Here is a 16345-nt window from a genome sequence, read left to right as displayed (position 1 = left end):
CATACTGGAGTGTGTTGTTTGAACAGGTATAACGCCAAGGTTGGCTACTTACTGCCAACTGCAGTTATGAAATGTTTGTTTACAAGTATAATTAATTGGCTGATCCCTTCTGATGACCTGGATGGAGTTATGTTATCATTCCTTAACCCATAGGAAGTCCCACCCAGCTGACTACTTCAAAATGGTGAAAGTCCTCAATGGGGCTGCCGATGTTAAAACGGACTTTTGGGAACTAGAGTCCTATATGGTCTGTCTACACATATGACTCCTGATTTAGATATCCTACGGTATCCCTGCTCAACCATTGCAGGTTGACTTATTCTTCTAATGCTTTCACACGGCTATCCAGTTTCACCGTCTCACAACTGGGCCACACCAAAATATACACTGGGAAACCAGTCTCAAAGCTTTCCTCAGAGGCTCCAAAAAGTGTACCCACTTAGATAAACACAGACTGGGGTGTGAAAAGCAGTCTTAGCAGGTTTGTATTTGTATTTGTATTTTTTTACCTTATTTAAACAGGAAATCTTATTGAGACCAATACTTCTTTAACAAGTATGACTGCACACAATCATACAAATTAACAAAATTGACAATTTACAGTTTTGACCCTGAGGTGTAAAAAAAGTTATTGTTTTGTGCATGGATTCAGTTTGCTGTGCACTGCTCAATGTTGAATCCTTAAATTCCTGACTGAAATTAAATAAAAGATTAATGATCATTCTTCTCATCTTCACCATCGTCAACATTGTCATCACCACCACCATTGCATCATCCAAATAATGACTAAGGGATGTTGGGTTGTTGAAGCCATCGTTAAGGTACCAGCTAAGTGCCAGGCCTCTATTTATAGCCTTTAATGATGATATTATTACATATCAGAATACAGGATCCTCCAGACTCTGCAGATTGCAAAGGCTGTGAAGGATACTTGGGAATGTGGGGCATGGGGCATGAGGGGGGAGTAAGGAAGGCAATCAGCCAAACAAACATCTCACCCATCAGTGCCTTAACCTGTGAAAAAAAATCACCTTTGGTGTATGAATAAGTGCATGTATGCTTGTGTGTGTGTGTGTGTGTCTGTGTCTGTGTGAGAGAGAGAGAGAGAAAGAGAGGTCATGCAGGTAGAATGTCAAAATGAAACGATAACTTTAAAATTGCACAACATTTATTGGAATACAACACACACGTTCTTTACCACAAGTGGCTGAACATCCATTTCAGTTCCATAGTAAAAGTGGGAAAATATGAATACACAATAAATTCTACATTCATCAGTTCTATTTCATTTTTATATTTTTTTCCATCAGATGATAAAATAAAGACAGAGCAGCTGTAAGACAACATCAGGCTATGATACAGGAGAACACCACGGGGTATGGCATGTATGTACTGAACCCTATCTGTATTCAAATTTCATTAGGATCATGCAAGCTCTCAGTGCATCAACAACTGTTTGTCCTTTAAACAACTCTACATAGATTATACTATGTCGAGATCTATAAAATGCTAAACATACACACATAGAAAAGAATGACAGGAATTACGCACCTTTAACCATCTGAGCACAATTAATTTGCCTATGCCCTTTAGGCTAGTGTACAATACTTTTGTGTTTTTGGTATGTATAAACAATAAGCATTCATAAAAATGTTATTAATATGTTACTGTACAATACTGACAATATAATGCTTTTTTAAGTTTCATGTCAGAAAACGATCTATGGGCTGGTTCCATAGACTGCATGTTCCATCAGATGCGGCCAACAGCATACTGTACATTACAATAAGACCGCTGAATGTTAGTTTCTGTTTTCACTACAAAGTAAACTGATGTGAGGGTTATCATAATAGGAATACAGACAAGACGATCCAACCCAGGATTCAAAGGTTCAAGCCCGATCAGCAGATGATTCTCTGAAGAATGTCTGGTCTGATCATGAAAGTGCCCAGAGAGGATCCTTCCCCAGGAGATGATCACTCCTGGTGAATGTTGCCATCTTTCATCCTCCAGCATTCATACAGCATGCTATGGAATTGAACAGAGATAGAAAAGCACAAAATAGTTTATCATTAAAATCTCCCTATAATTCTAAATGAAGCAAGAAAAACATTATTATGAGAATGGATTCAGGTACACTGATGGTTGTAATCGTACCGTGGTAAAGTGCACTATGGATAAGATCAGGATGATCAGGAGGCCAATGATCATGGAGGCTATCGCCATGTGAAAGGCTTTCCTACCGAGCCTCTCGGAACCCGCATAGTCCTCCTCATCATAACTGTTCTGAGACTTCAGAAGACAGGAGAGGGAGAAACAGAGAGAGAGGGAGGACAAGAACAATGGGTACAGTTGAGGCAGAGCAACAGAAAATATCACTTTTAAACAATTAGAACCATTCATCAATAAATGGTGTAAAGTTTTCCATAATTATTCATCAATAACCATTACTGTACACCATTCGTGGACACTGGGGAGATACAGGTAGGTTTCATCCCAGCCAATAAACCATCTAATATTTAGCCAGTGATTCAAAGGGGGACACACCAGTTAAAGAGATCATAATACTACGAATGGAGGGAAGAGTGACGCTGTATCATTGGTGAGTCAGATGAAATGGTTGGACTGGACCTGTAAACACTAAATCATTTTTATGGGAAACCCTTATGGGCACTGATCAGTACACTTCTCGGCACTCGGTTGAAGAGAAAATGCTCTTGCTGAACTTCTGTTTCTCACCCCGTCCCTGCCTTGGGTGGCATCTTAAATTCATGTTTATATTAAGGTTTGTCAGAGTGCTGTGGATTACTCAGTGTCATGTGCTCCTCATCTTGTTTCTCACAGCCACAAAGCTGCAACAGCTGCCATTGGCACACATTATGTTTAATGGATCCTTAAGTCGATCTAATTAATATAATAAAATAAATCCATCAAAATCAGTCTGTTTAAGCTAGAGATATCTGTTTATTTGTATGGGCTGCATCTCAATCCACCACATCTGCCTGTTTGCCTTCCTCATCTGCTGTGGAAAGTGGCAGAGCTACAGCATTGTTTGTCAGACTAGGGGCCTCATTTAAAACCGTTGCGTACATTTTATACTAGATATCTGCTTGCACCCTTTCTGAAAAGACTGCCCATGCACACAATATTGAAATTAATAAACTTGGCGCACACCATACATAGCCTATGCATTTTCCCGTTATAAATCAGACCTGTCGTAAAACTGTGCGCGTGAACGAGCATTATAACTCTGCCCATCATTCACCTTTTATGGTGACAAAAATGTCCTTATTTGCTGTATACTTTGGAAGTATTAGAACTAGGCTAAGACACTATCTAAAGGAAATAGCAATGGCAAAGTGTATCAAATGTTTTTGGAGAATGTTTTCTTTTGCAGTGATTTTTGGTGTAGTCTAACTGACCGTTTCTGAAAGACAAAAACAATTGCAAATTGTTGTCTACCTGTAAGCACACTGTTTGATTTCAATAACGTTTTGCATTGACTTTTTCTGAACCTAAATATGTTGCACTGCCTGTGAATTGTGAAACATTGCCTACTCTGAAAAATATGAAAACTACAGTAGGCCTACTTACAGTGGTAGCCTACACATTTCAATGCAAAGCATCAATTGTCTATCAACTGTCTGTTCACCTGTTAAATTATACTGTATGCATAGAGCAATAACGTGAAATTAATAGCCTATTTAATACCTGTAGGCCCAATTAAATTAGACATGCGCATGGCAATTTGTTGTATGGCTACTTTGGGAATATGAACTCATGTCCAGAAAAAGGTCAAAACCATTGCAAAATATATTTACGATATGTATTTTGTATTATATTTATCAATTAAATATTGTCTACTCCAGAAATTTAACATTACATTATTCAGACGTAGCCTACAAATGTCAATAGAAAAGGTGAACCATCTGTTCCACGTTAAACTGAGCTTCAGTTTGGATCACAGAGCTAAATAGTTAAAATAGCTTAACTACGCTGAACCAAAATATAAGTAGCTTATCTACACTAAACCCAAATATAAATGTAACATGTAAAGTGTTGGTCCCAGAATAAAATAAAAGATCCCAGAAATGTTCTATATGCACAAAAAGCTTATTTCTCTCAAATGTTGTGCACAAATTTGTTGACATTCCTGTTAGTGAGCTTTCTCTGTTGCCAAGATAATCCATCCACCTGACCGTTGTGGAATATCAAGAAGCTGATTAAACATCATGATCATTATACAGATGCACCTTGTGCTGGGGACAATAAAAGGCCACTCTAAAATGTGCAGTTTGGTCACACAACACAATGCAATAGACGTCTCAAGTTATGAGGGAGTGTGCAATTGGCATGCTGATTGCAGGAATGTTCACCAAAGCTGTTGCCAGAGAAATTACTGTTAATTTCTCTACCACAATGTTGTTTTAGAGAATTTGGCACTACTTCCAACCGGCCTCACAAACGCAGACCACGTCTAACCACGCCAGCCCAGGACCTCCACATCCGTCTTCTTCACCTGCAGGATCGTCTGAGACCAGCCACCCGGACAGCTGATGAAACTGGGTTTGCACAACCAAAGAATTTATGCACAAACTGTCAGAAACCGTCTCAGGGAAGCTCACTTGCGTGCTCGTCATCCTCACCAGGGTCTTGACCTGACTGCAGTTCGGCGTCATAACCAACTTCAGTGAGCAAAAGCTCACCTACCATTGCCACTGGCACGCTGGAGAAGTGTGCTCTTCACTGAAGAATCCCGGTTCCAACTGTACCGGGCAGATGGCAGACAACGTGTATGGTGCTCAGTTTGCTGATGTCAACGTTGTGAACAGAGTGTCCCATGGTGGCGGTGGGGTTATGGTATGGGCAGGCATAAGCTACGGACAATGAACACAATTGCATTTTATCGATGGCTATTTGAATGCACAGAGATACCGTGACGAGATCCTGAGGCCCATTGTCGTGCCATTCATCCGACGCCATCACCTCATGTTTCAGCATGATAATGCATGGCCCCATGTCACAATTCCTGGAAGCTGAAAATGTCCCAGTTCTTCCATGCCCTGCATACTCACCAGACATGTCATGTTTGGGATGCTCTGGATTATCGTGTACGACAGCGTGTTTCAGTTCCAGCCAATATCCAGCAACTTCGCACAGCTATTGAAGAGGAGTATGACAACATTCCACAGGCCACAATCAACAGCCTGATCAACTCTAAGGATAAATCTAATATATGCACTACAACTTCCTCTGCAACGAAATTCTGCAGGGCAAACGCAGCTTTCCATTGGAAATGAATGTACTTCTGGTGTACCAAAATGCAATGACGCTGTCGGGGTGGGTTTGATTGAGGCGTTACACCTCGATCACACCGACAGCATCATTGCATTTTGGTACACCAGAAGCAGTGACGACCCATCATTCAGGGCAGGTGGGACAGTTAATAAAGCTGCATACACATGGTCTCTTTTTTGTTTTCTTGAGTAAGTCAGCTCCAAAATGCAGGTGTTTCAGCCTAGCTCAGTGCTTTCTGTGGTGGTGGGCCGAGCCAACAGAAAATAAGAGCACTGCGCCGTGATTGGCTCAGTGTTCTGTCACTCAGTTTAAGTCCTTAGTAAGGGTAGACATCCACATTTTTAGCCCTTTGGGTCCTGCCATAGAGTTATATTACAAGTGCCCTTCCAAGAAGGCTCAAGGTCATTGGCCACAGATAAAATTACGTCAAATCAAATTATATGTACAGTAGCTTTGATTGGACTGACGATGTCAAGATCTTACTTTCAAAGTCTTAGCTAGCCGTCATCATGAATTAAGTCGACAATCTACTAGCACGTGCTTTTTAAACCTTGTCATATGTAGAGAAATAATGAAGAGAAATTATAGATAAAACGTATCGGTGCTCATCGGCCATTGGACATAGAGATTACACAACAAGTTGAAAATCGCAAATTCAACAAATGAGTAATCTGTAAAGAATCAGTGGCTAACTGCAGGCATTGCAAAGCAACCACTAACGTTAGCCTGCTATTCAATGGAGTGGCTATGTGTTTTTTTCCCCCCAGAGTTCCCACCATAAATCCAGAGAATGCCAGACTTTTATGACAAAATTTGCAAACAAAGGACCGCCGCTCCACCTTCAGAAGGTGAGTCCAAAAATGTCTTGTATGCTGCTGCATAAATGATGTAATATGCAAGGGAGATATGTATACTGTAGCTAAGAAAGTAATACTAAGTGTATGTTGTGTAGTAAGCTGTTAGTAGCCCATGTGCCTCACCCTAATAATCTGGTCTATTTTCACCAATGCGGTATTGTAAACACATCATTTGTGGCCGGTGTGTGCTTCTTTTTGTACAGCTTAGACAGTGCTACTGATAGTAGTGGTGGCGCTTGGCTTGCACATGCAAATTCAGCACACACAACATTCTACAATAGAATTGTGTTATTTATTAATGTGTCAATTGAAAAGCTTATTTAACGTGTCAAATAGTGTTATATGACGTGTATCTTTTTTGACACTCAAAGACCCAAACGACGTGCAATGTGCCTCACCCTAATTTGGTCTATCTTCACCTCTTAATTTTGCCTACTCTTCTAACTTGGTGGTGCACATGTAGCCTATAACCTGTTTTAGAGAAATGTAATCATTGAATATTGTAAGAGCTTTCATTGTCTGTTTATATGCCCCCTGTATTTATCCTACGGTTCTGACTTGGTGTACAGAGAGAATACTGTAAGAACGGCCCATGTTCTGAATTCTGTTGCTGTACAAAAGTGCTGAAGAAATAGTTATTGACTACATCCGTCGTCGTTTGCTCATTAATGTCTAAATCAAAATTACGGATTGCCTCTTATCCGCTTGTCGTCCCCTTGTGCCATAGTTTGCACATCTCAATTGTCAGTAGAAACCACATTTTTTAAAGCAAGTCAGCCATATCGGCTATGTTTTTTTTTACAGGCAGTAAATGAGGCTGAATGAACTGTTTTGCTGCCAGACAAGGCTCCGCTGAAAGCCAGGTGTAGCAGTGGTAAGGTGTTGGGACTCTGCTGTTGGGATAGCTTTTTGTAGGCCATAACAGTTTGTGGTTCCGTTTGTCACAGTTATAGTGAAATGAATGTATTATTTAGTGTTGTGTTGTGGCTTTGCTGGCATGCATCCCACATTTTTTGTTTGTTTGCTCCACCAAGATTTACATGCTAAAATCGCCACTGACCATGAGAACATTAATTTCCAATGGAACGCTGCATTTGCCTTGTAGCAGCTCGGTGCAGTAGGAGGAAGATTTTCGTGTGTGAAAAAATATTAATGTCTAGGTTACACTATCCCGCGAATCTCCCGCAAAATCATCTTGTTGTCCCACATTTGGGTATTTTAAATGTGGTCACCCACGTCTGAAGGTAACCCGGTATCATTTTTTTATTTTATTATGGAATTATGAAAGTAGTTTTGTGACAACAAAAAAAGGGTGTCTATATATATATATATATCTCCTGAGCTTTCTTATATCTCCTAGATATAGGACAGACACTTCAAAACCTTATTCCTTATGATTCATTTGTGACTGTTTTGCAATTCATGAACGTGTTATTCAATGCATTTCTAATGGCTGTAGTAGTAAAGGCCAAATTCAGTATTTAATCAAAAATATATACAGTATACACTACATGGCCAAAAGTAGGTGGACACCCCTTCAAATAAGTGGATTCGGCTATTTCAGCCACACCCATTGCTGACAGGTGTATAAAATCGAGCACACAGCCATGCAATCTCCATAGACAAACATTAGCAGTAGAATGGCCTTACTGAAGAGCTCAGTGACTTCCAACATGGCACCGTCATAGGATGCCACCTTTCCAACAAGTCAGTTCATCAAATTTCTGCCTTGCTAGAGCTGCCCGGTCAACTGTATGTCCTGTCTCCAGAAACAACGTCAGCACAAGAACTGTTCATCGGGAGCTTCATGAAATGAGTTACCATGGCCGGGCAGCAGCACACAAGCCTAAGATCACCATGCACAATGCCAAACGTTGACTGGATTGGTGTAAAGCTGGAGCAATGGAGCAATGGAAACGGGCTCTCTGGAGTGATGAATAACGCTTCACCATCTGGCAGTCCGACAAACTAATCTGGGTTTGGCGGATGCCAGGAGAACGCTACCTGTCCCAATGCATAGTGCCAACTGTAAAGTTTGGTGGAGGAGGAATAATGGTCTGGAGCTGTTTTTCATTGTTCGGGTTAGGCCCCTTATTTCCAGTGAAGAGAAATCTTAATGCTACAGCGTACACTGACATTGTAGACAATTCTGTGCTTCCAACTTTGTGGCAACAGTTTGGGGAAGGCCCTTTCCTGTTTCAGCTTGACAGTGCCCCCGTGCACAAAGCGAGGTCCATACAATATATATTTTTTAATTAACAATGTATTAATTGTCATTTTTTACAATTTAACAATCATCAGCAAAATATGACACAGATAATGCCCCGTTATTCCTTCCACCTACACAAAACAGCATGCTACATGGGGGCACAAAACAGCATGCTACATGGGGGCACAAAACAGCATGCTACATGGGAGCACAAAACAGCATGCTACATGAGAGCACAAAACAGCATGCTACATGGGAGCACATCGTACAAAACCCTTCCGTCCCCAACCCATTAACAACTCATGCCTCCCATCTACCGGTTTTAGCGTCGATGATTAGCAAAAATGAAACAGAATGACCTTCACATTCAATGTAGAAAATAAATTATCAACGCAAAAACAAATACATTAATAAAGAAAATAATAATGAGGCAGCTAAGGTGACAACTCTAGAAACTGTTGAAAGTCCCCCCAGACCTCATTAAATTCAAAGGGTTTATTATGTGAATTGTAGTAATTTTTTCAGATGGAATATAGGATGTTAGTTTTAGCCACATCTGCTTGCTTGGCGGAGTGTCATTCTTCCATTAAATAGCTGTGCATTTATTGGCTGCAATGACTGCCAATTTAATGAATCTGGTTTTGCAGAGTCATCTTCAAGAAGAATAAGGGAAGGATCTAGTGGTACAGTCATTTTAGTGACCTGTGATAAGATCTGAATAATGTTTTTCCAATAATTGCCTAGTTCAGGGCAGGACAAAAACATATGCATAATTGTGCCCACCCCTGTTTTACACCTTGGGCAAAATGCAGATTTAAAAAAAAATGATCTTATACAGTCTCTCTGGTGTTAAGTAGACCCTATGTAAAATATTGAATTGCATCAATTTGTGCCGTGTCTTAAATTAAAGATGCTGAGCATCTAAAAAGAGCTTTTCTCATCCTCAACAATGAGACCAAGGTCATCATGCCACTTCATGCAAGCCTTCAGAGCGCCATCGTTCCCCAACAGACCTTGAAGACCAGAGTACACGTAAGAAATTAAACCTTTGACCCCTTTCCTCTCCAGCCACAGTTTATCAGTTATAGGTTTACACATGGACTGAATCCTACCTCCCTGCTGAGTGGCAATATAATGCCTAACCTGTAGGTACTTGAAGAAATTTTTTCAGGTAACTGAAAATGAGATGCCAGTTGTTGAAAGGATAGTAGTTCAGCTTCTCTATACAGATGACCAAATGTTTTAATTCCTTTGTTGAAACAAGAACATGTAAAAGCATCTCTCAGGGGTTTGGGTAAGATGGGGTTATTATAGAAAGGTGTTTGTTCATATATAGATTTATACCCTTCTGTTTGTTTATGGACTTCAATCAATAAGTGTTTTTAATGAAAGGGTTGTTTATGAGACCTAGCAAAGCTTTAGGTGGGCTAATGTAAGGTATATTTGCCAATATTACAAGGGACAGACCCTCTTCCTCTATCTGTCTCCAAGAGGGTGAACTTGTTGTATTTTGCCACACAGCCTTTAACTGAGATGCCCAGTAATACAACTGGAAGTCAGGTAGGGTAAGTCCTCCTTCTGAGTATGGTTTGCATAAAGTTGTGAGTTTCACTCTTGGGGGTTTCCCTTTCCACAGAAATGAAGAGACCTTCCAATTAAGTTGTTTGAAAAAAACTTTGGGAATAGGAAAGGGCAAGGTTTGAAAAAGGTTCTTCTTTATCTTTATACAATTGACCCGCCCAGTAAGAGAAATTGGTAAATCCCGCCATCAATCCAATTCTTCCCCAACCTTTTTGAGAAGTGCAGTATAGTTCAGTTGATATGTCTTAATAATTTCAGAAAGGATTTGCAATCCAAGGTATGTCATTTTCTGAGGTTTCCAAGAAAACAGTTGGTCTAAGATTGGGTTCTGCATAGCTGCCCTGTTAAAATACATAATTATACTCTTCGATAGGTTCATTTTATACCCTGAAAAGGTCCCATATTCTTTCAGGATGTCAACTAATGCTCAGTGAAATTTCTAGTTTAGTGAGGTAAAGCAAAATGTATCAGCATATAGCGAGACCAGATGTTCAAGCCCACCTATACGAACACCATGGATGGATGGATGAGATCTAAAAGCTTCTGCCAGTGGCTCTATAGCCAAAGAAAAAAGGAGAGGACTAGCGGGACAACCCTGTCTTGTGCCACATGATAGGGAGAACTGTGAGGAAATGTTTCCATTAGTCAGGATCTGAGGTACCGGATATTTACACAGTAATCTAATCATACCTACATAGTTAGGTCCAATATTCATCCTCTGTAAAACTTCAAACAGGTAGGTCCATTTTATGCGGTCAAAAGCTTGTTCCGCACCTAATGAAGCTGCCAATACAGGTTCTTGGTCATTCTCTACATAATGCATAATATTAAATAATCTTCTGATATTATCAGGAGATGAGCGGTTTCTTACAAAGCTTGTTTTGTCCATATCAACCAAGTCAGGAAGAACCTTATCTAGTCTAAGAGCTATGAGTTTTGCAAGAATCTTATATGAAGTGTTCAATTAAGTTATTGGTCTATACGACCCACAAAGCAGAGGATCTTTCCCAGGTTTGAACAAAACTGTGGTCAGTGCTTATTCAAGTGTGTCTGGGAGCTTTTCTGTCTCTATGGCATAATTAAACATATCTCAAAGAGGCTCGATTCAGTTGGGTAAAAAGGATCTTTAGAATTCAATAGGGAATCCGTCTAACCTTGGTGATTTTCCCCCAGCAATGTTGAAAATGAGTTCCCTAATTTCCTCAAATGTAATCTCTTTCTCATAGTACTCTCTATCCTTATCAGTTAACGCTTGTAATTGAGTTTGTTCAAAAACTCATGCATTGTGGCAGGGGCATCCCCTTCAGACTTGTACAGTGTTTCATAAAACTCCCCTGAAGACTAGATTGATTTCTTCAGGACCCTGAACAACTGTATTAATTGTTAGCTTAATAGAGCTAATATCTCTACTAGCTTCCTCTCGCCTTATCTGCCAAGCCAGCAACTTTCCTGCTTTATCATCTCCATGTTCATAAGACTCCTGAACATCAAATGAAATCACAAATTCGAGTGCTTTTGAAAATGTTCGCAAGAATCAAATTTCTACTCGAGTTTAGAGATGGCATCTTCCAACTTCTTGCACTTTTGATTCACGTCCTAGCGGACATCCAGGATGGCAACCTGGTGGTCAACATGGTCTTTTTCTAACTTTGTCACTCGTCCCTTTGACTTTCTGGTCTTAGAGGAGTTTATTGACCAGCACATCAATTTTGCTGAGGCGTTCAGAAAGTCTCTTGGATTTTTGTTATACCCTTGTCCATCTCCATTCTGAACCATGCTGGTGCTTATTCCAAGCTAGCATCCGTCGAGGCCGAAGAAGGGCTGTCAGAGGGGGTTACCTTTCCATGCCTCGTCTGAGGCTTTGCTAGATTGGGCAACTTTTGTTGTGGCGATAAAAGAGATGTTTTGACTTCCAACTCACTATTAATGAACAGGTAAACCATGTCAAAATGCCTTAACATTTTATGAAAGTTCAAGGGCGCTACTCAGACACGTCTTGTTAGAGCTTCGCCATTGCTGGAAGTCTACAGAAATGATTTGTTGAGATCGGTGTGGAAGAACTTGACTGATCTGCACAGAGCCCTGACCTCAACTCCATCTAACATCTTTGAGATTAATTGGAGCCGGGCCTAATCATCCAACAACAGTTTACGACCTCACTAACGCCATTGTGGCTGAATGGAAACAAGTCCCTGCAGCAATGTTCCAACATCTAGTGGAAAGCCTTCCCAGAAGAGTGGAGTCTGTTATAGCAGCAAACAGGGGACCAACTCCATATTAATGTCCATAATTTTGGAATAAGATGTTTGACGAGCAGGCGTATATATTAATTTCATACCTACAGGGGACATAAAATTCTATGCTACGACCATATTAACCCCCCCCCCCCCCCCACCACCACCAACGGCTTAGGCTTTTAGGGGTTAATGAAAGGGAAAGGAGAGAGTCAACAGTGGTGTTTGCTCTACTGAAACTACAAAACCCTATCAGATACGGATGGAGGCCATCCAGAAGTATGTTTCTCCACCCTAACCCCCCTTGCTGTTACTTCAAAAACAATATGGCTTTACTCCAAATTTGGACACTCAGGGCTGAATACTGGTGTGTTAACTCAGACTGTCACACAAATCATACATTGATGTCACATACTCTTAATCAGTCCGTACAGTGCCTTGCAAAAGTATTGACCCCCCTTGGCGTTTTTACTATTTTGTTTCATTACAACCTGTAATTTAAATGGATTTTTATTTGGACTTCATGCAATGGACATACACAAAATAGTCTGAGTTGGTGAAGTGAAAAAAAAAAAAAAAACTTGTTTCAAAATATTCAAAGAAATACAAAACGGAAAAGTGGTGCGTGCATATGTATTCACCCCCTTTGCTAAGAATCCCCCAAATAAGATCTGGTGCAACCAATTACCTTCATAAGTCACATAATTAGTTAAACAAAGTCCACCTGTGTGCAATCTAAGTGTCACATGAGCTGATCTCAGTGTATGAGATCACACCTGTTCCCACCTGTTCTGAAAGGCCCCAGAGTTTGCAACACCACTAAGCAAGGGGCACCACCAAGCAAGCGGCACCATGAAGACTAAAGAGCATTCCAAACAGGTCAAGGCCAAAGTTGTGGAGAAGTACAGATCAGGGTTGGGTTATAAAAAAATATCTGAAACTTTGAACATCCCACGGAGCACCATTAAATCCATTATTAAAAAATGTAAAGATTTTGGCACCACAACAAACCTGCCAAGAGAGGGCTGCCCACCAAAGCTCATGGACCAGGCAAGGAGGGCATTAATCAGAGAGGCAACAAAGAGACCAAAGATAACCCTGAAGAGCTGGGCTTTACAGAAGAGTGGCCAGAAAAAAAGCCATTGCTTAAAGAGAAAAATAAGCAAACACGTTTGGTGTTCGCCAAAAGGCATATGGGAGACTCCCCAAACATATGGAAGAAGGTACTCTGGTCAGATGAGACTAAAATTGAGCTTTTTGGCCATCAAGGAAAACACAAACCCAACACCTCTCATCACCCCGAGAACACCATCCCATCAACAGGGACTGGGAAAATGGTCAGAATTGAAGGAATGATGGATGGTGCTAAATACAGGGAAATTCTTGAGTGAAACCTATTTCAGTCTTCCAGAGATTTGAGACTGGGATGTAGGGTCACCTTCCAGCAAGACAATGACCCTAAGCATACTGCTAAAGCAACACTCGAGTGGTTTAAAGGGAAACATTTAAATGTTTTGGAATGGCCTAGTCAAAGCCCAGACCTCAATCCAATTGAGAATCTGTGGTATGACTTAAATTGCTGTACACCAGCGGAACCCATCAAACTTGAAGGAGCTGGAGCAGTTTTGCCTTGAAGAATGGGCACAAATCTCAGTGGCTCTATGTGCCAAGCTTATAGAGACATACCCCAAGAGACTTGCAGCGGTAATTGCTGCAAAAGGTGGCTCTACAAAGTATTGACTTTGGGGGGTTGAATAGTTATGCACACTCAAGTTCTTATTTCTTGTTTGTTTCACAATAAAAAATATTTTGCATTTTCAAAATATGTTGTTAAAATCAAGTGATACAAACCCCCCCAAAATATATTTTAATTCCAGGTTATAAGGCAACAAAATAGGAAAAATGCCAAGGGAGGTGAATACTTTCGCAAAGCCACTGTATGCTCTTCCTGCCCTACAGTACTGCTGTTGATGAGGGGAAACTATACTCACAATACAGTCATTGTACTGTGCAAAGCTGTGTCCATTTATTTTGGTTGTCTAAACTCTCCCGGAATGTTAACCCTCCAACACATCTCGGATCTGGGAATTGACACAGTCGTGGACATATATCCTATCCTGTAGTTGAACTTGACTTCAGCTCCAGTCATGACCGAGCACACATCGTCAGCATTATGTGTACGTATGTGTGATGCTGACAGGGGTTCAAAGAGGTGGACAGGCTATTTTTGTAACTCATGAGACTGAACTTCACAGGCACACTGACTCATTAGCCATTCAGTGATCATACACCACTGACACACTTGCACTGAGACAGGTGCATCACACAGAACAGTATGTATCATTTCAAATAAACTGTTGTGCCACAAAATTACCATGACGAATTGTCATGGCTGAGATTTCACTCATGATATACTGCTAATAAAATGATCAGTGTTTCTCAAAAAAAAATTAACACAGTCAAAATAACCAGTCCTCAATACCTTAACAGTATCCAGAGATAAGAGGTCACATATCATTGATCCATCCTCTTTACTTCATGCCTGTCTAAAGATGAGACGTGTACTCTAGTCTTGACCGACATTGAGGTAGAGGCAGACAACATTGACATGTTGACCCAACTCTTGATCAGACTCACCAGTACAGAGAAGACCAGAGCCACGATGTTGACAGGCCAGGCTGGGCAGAAGCAAGTGAGGATGGTAAGGTAGACATAGTTCTTCAGAGGGGGGATCTCCTGGGCCTCCCTGCCCCCCAAGTGGTCAGCACTCACATCCAGCAGCTGCTTGGTTTTCACCTCCGTTGGCTGGGGCGTCCCTGGAGACATTGAACCGGCTAAACAGGTCACACTGGTCAGTCAGAGATGGACAGAAAGGAAGTAGAGGAGCCAGGTAAAAAAGTAAGCCAATGTATGGGAGGAAAAACCCTATCTGGGGACGAGTGTCTTAGGTGTGAGAAGACTGAAGCAGACAAGGGGCTCCAGCCAGAGACGAGAGATGACCTAATTACTTTCAGGGGTGAATACTATCCTTCTTCTGAGAGAGGAGGGGCACTAGAGGACGGAGAGAGGGAGGGACAGGGAAGAAAGTAGATTAAGGCATGCACATAGGGCCCGATTCCGATTTAGTTAATTATGCCTTTCTTACGCACTTCTCAGTAATTGATATTCAGACTTACCTTGTGCAGGTGCTTAATGGGCTTTGCAGGCATGGTTCCCTTGCACGCATTGAATACATGTAATTCAACTGATGAAAACCCTCCCACTTGCTGGTCAACAGATTTTCTCATGGAGTTTTCATTCAATAGGGTTTTCAGTACATTTATCTGAAGCCATCCCTTTAAATACAGTGTACCTTTTAGTTTGAATGTTGTCCACACTCAGTAGAATATATGAAGAGAATGGGTTCAGAATATTAGGGATAATGTAAGAAAGCCATCAAAATATTAGCATTTTTTCTGATAGATATAACACCATTCTCTATGCACTGTAATTTACTTCATATGACCATATTTATTATTGAACCTTTATTTAACTAGGCAAGTCAGTTAAGAACAAATTCTTATTTTACAATGACGGCCTACGTACAACATTGGATAGGAGTGAGACATGGGGTGCGTTCAATCGGATTACTTATGTTAAATCGGTGACCAACTTTCAGTGTGTTGCATTCTGGGGATGAAACTTGTGCCTACATTATCACGTTTTAAAGGTATGACCCAGGTGCAGAAAGTGTTGAAGAAAAAAAAGTTTTTTCTTCAAACAGGGGCAGGCAAAAGACAGGTCAAGCAGGCAGGGGTCAATAATCCTGAGAGAGTGTAAGGCACCAGAACAGCAGGCGGGTTTAGGGTCAGGCAGAGTTCGGTAATCCAGAGTAGAAGCAAAGGTACAGGACGGCAGGCAGGCTCAGGGCAGGCAGGCTCAGGGCAGGCAGGCAGGCTCAGGGCAGGCAGGCTCAGGGCAGGCAGGCTCAGGGCAGGCAGGTTCAGGGCAGGCAGGTTCAGGGCAGGCAGGTTCAGGGCAGGCAGGTTCAGGGCAGGCAGGTTCAGGGCAGGCAGGTTCAGGGCAGGCAGGTTCAGGGCAGGCAGGCTTGAAATGTCAACTAGAACACAGGGACTATAGCAAAGACAGGGTGCAAGGGGATCCACTGGTAGGTTTGAACGAACAAA

At 41.3% G+C, this 16345-nt stretch overlaps 1 protein-coding gene across 1 annotated transcript; it reads right to left on the bottom strand.

The window, feature by feature from the left end:
* Positions 1-1150: 1150 nt before the first annotated feature.
* Positions 1151-15113, bottom strand: LOC139576907 (transmembrane protein 233). The gene is made up of 3 exons (XM_071403495.1): positions 14817-15113; positions 2158-2292; positions 1151-2028 (listed from the first exon to the last, which is right to left on the bottom strand). The coding sequence occupies exons 1-3, from the start codon at positions 15003-15005 to the stop codon at positions 2017-2019; spliced, it is 336 nt and encodes a 111-aa protein (XP_071259596.1). The 5' UTR covers positions 15006-15113; the 3' UTR covers positions 1151-2016.
* Positions 15114-16345: the final 1232 nt, after the last annotated feature.

The sequence above is a fragment of the Salvelinus alpinus genome, chromosome 5 (assembly GCF_045679555.1).
Source record: "Salvelinus alpinus chromosome 5, SLU_Salpinus.1, whole genome shotgun sequence".
Lineage (NCBI taxonomy): Eukaryota > Metazoa > Chordata > Actinopteri > Salmoniformes > Salmonidae > Salvelinus > Salvelinus alpinus.
The sequence above is the reverse complement of the archived record's forward strand: the minus strand, read 5'-3'. Positions and strand labels throughout refer to the sequence as shown.

Excerpts from the sequence above, each read along its gene's own strand:
- LOC139576907 (XM_071403495.1), bottom strand. The coding sequence starts at position 15,005 with ATGTCTCCAGGGACGCCCCAGCCAACGGAGGTGAAAACCAAGCAGCTG. Across the intron at positions 2,293-14,816 it reads CTCTGGTCTTCTCTGTACTG|TCTCAGAACAGTTATGATGA; the intron begins GTGAGTCTGATC and ends TGTCTTCTGAAG.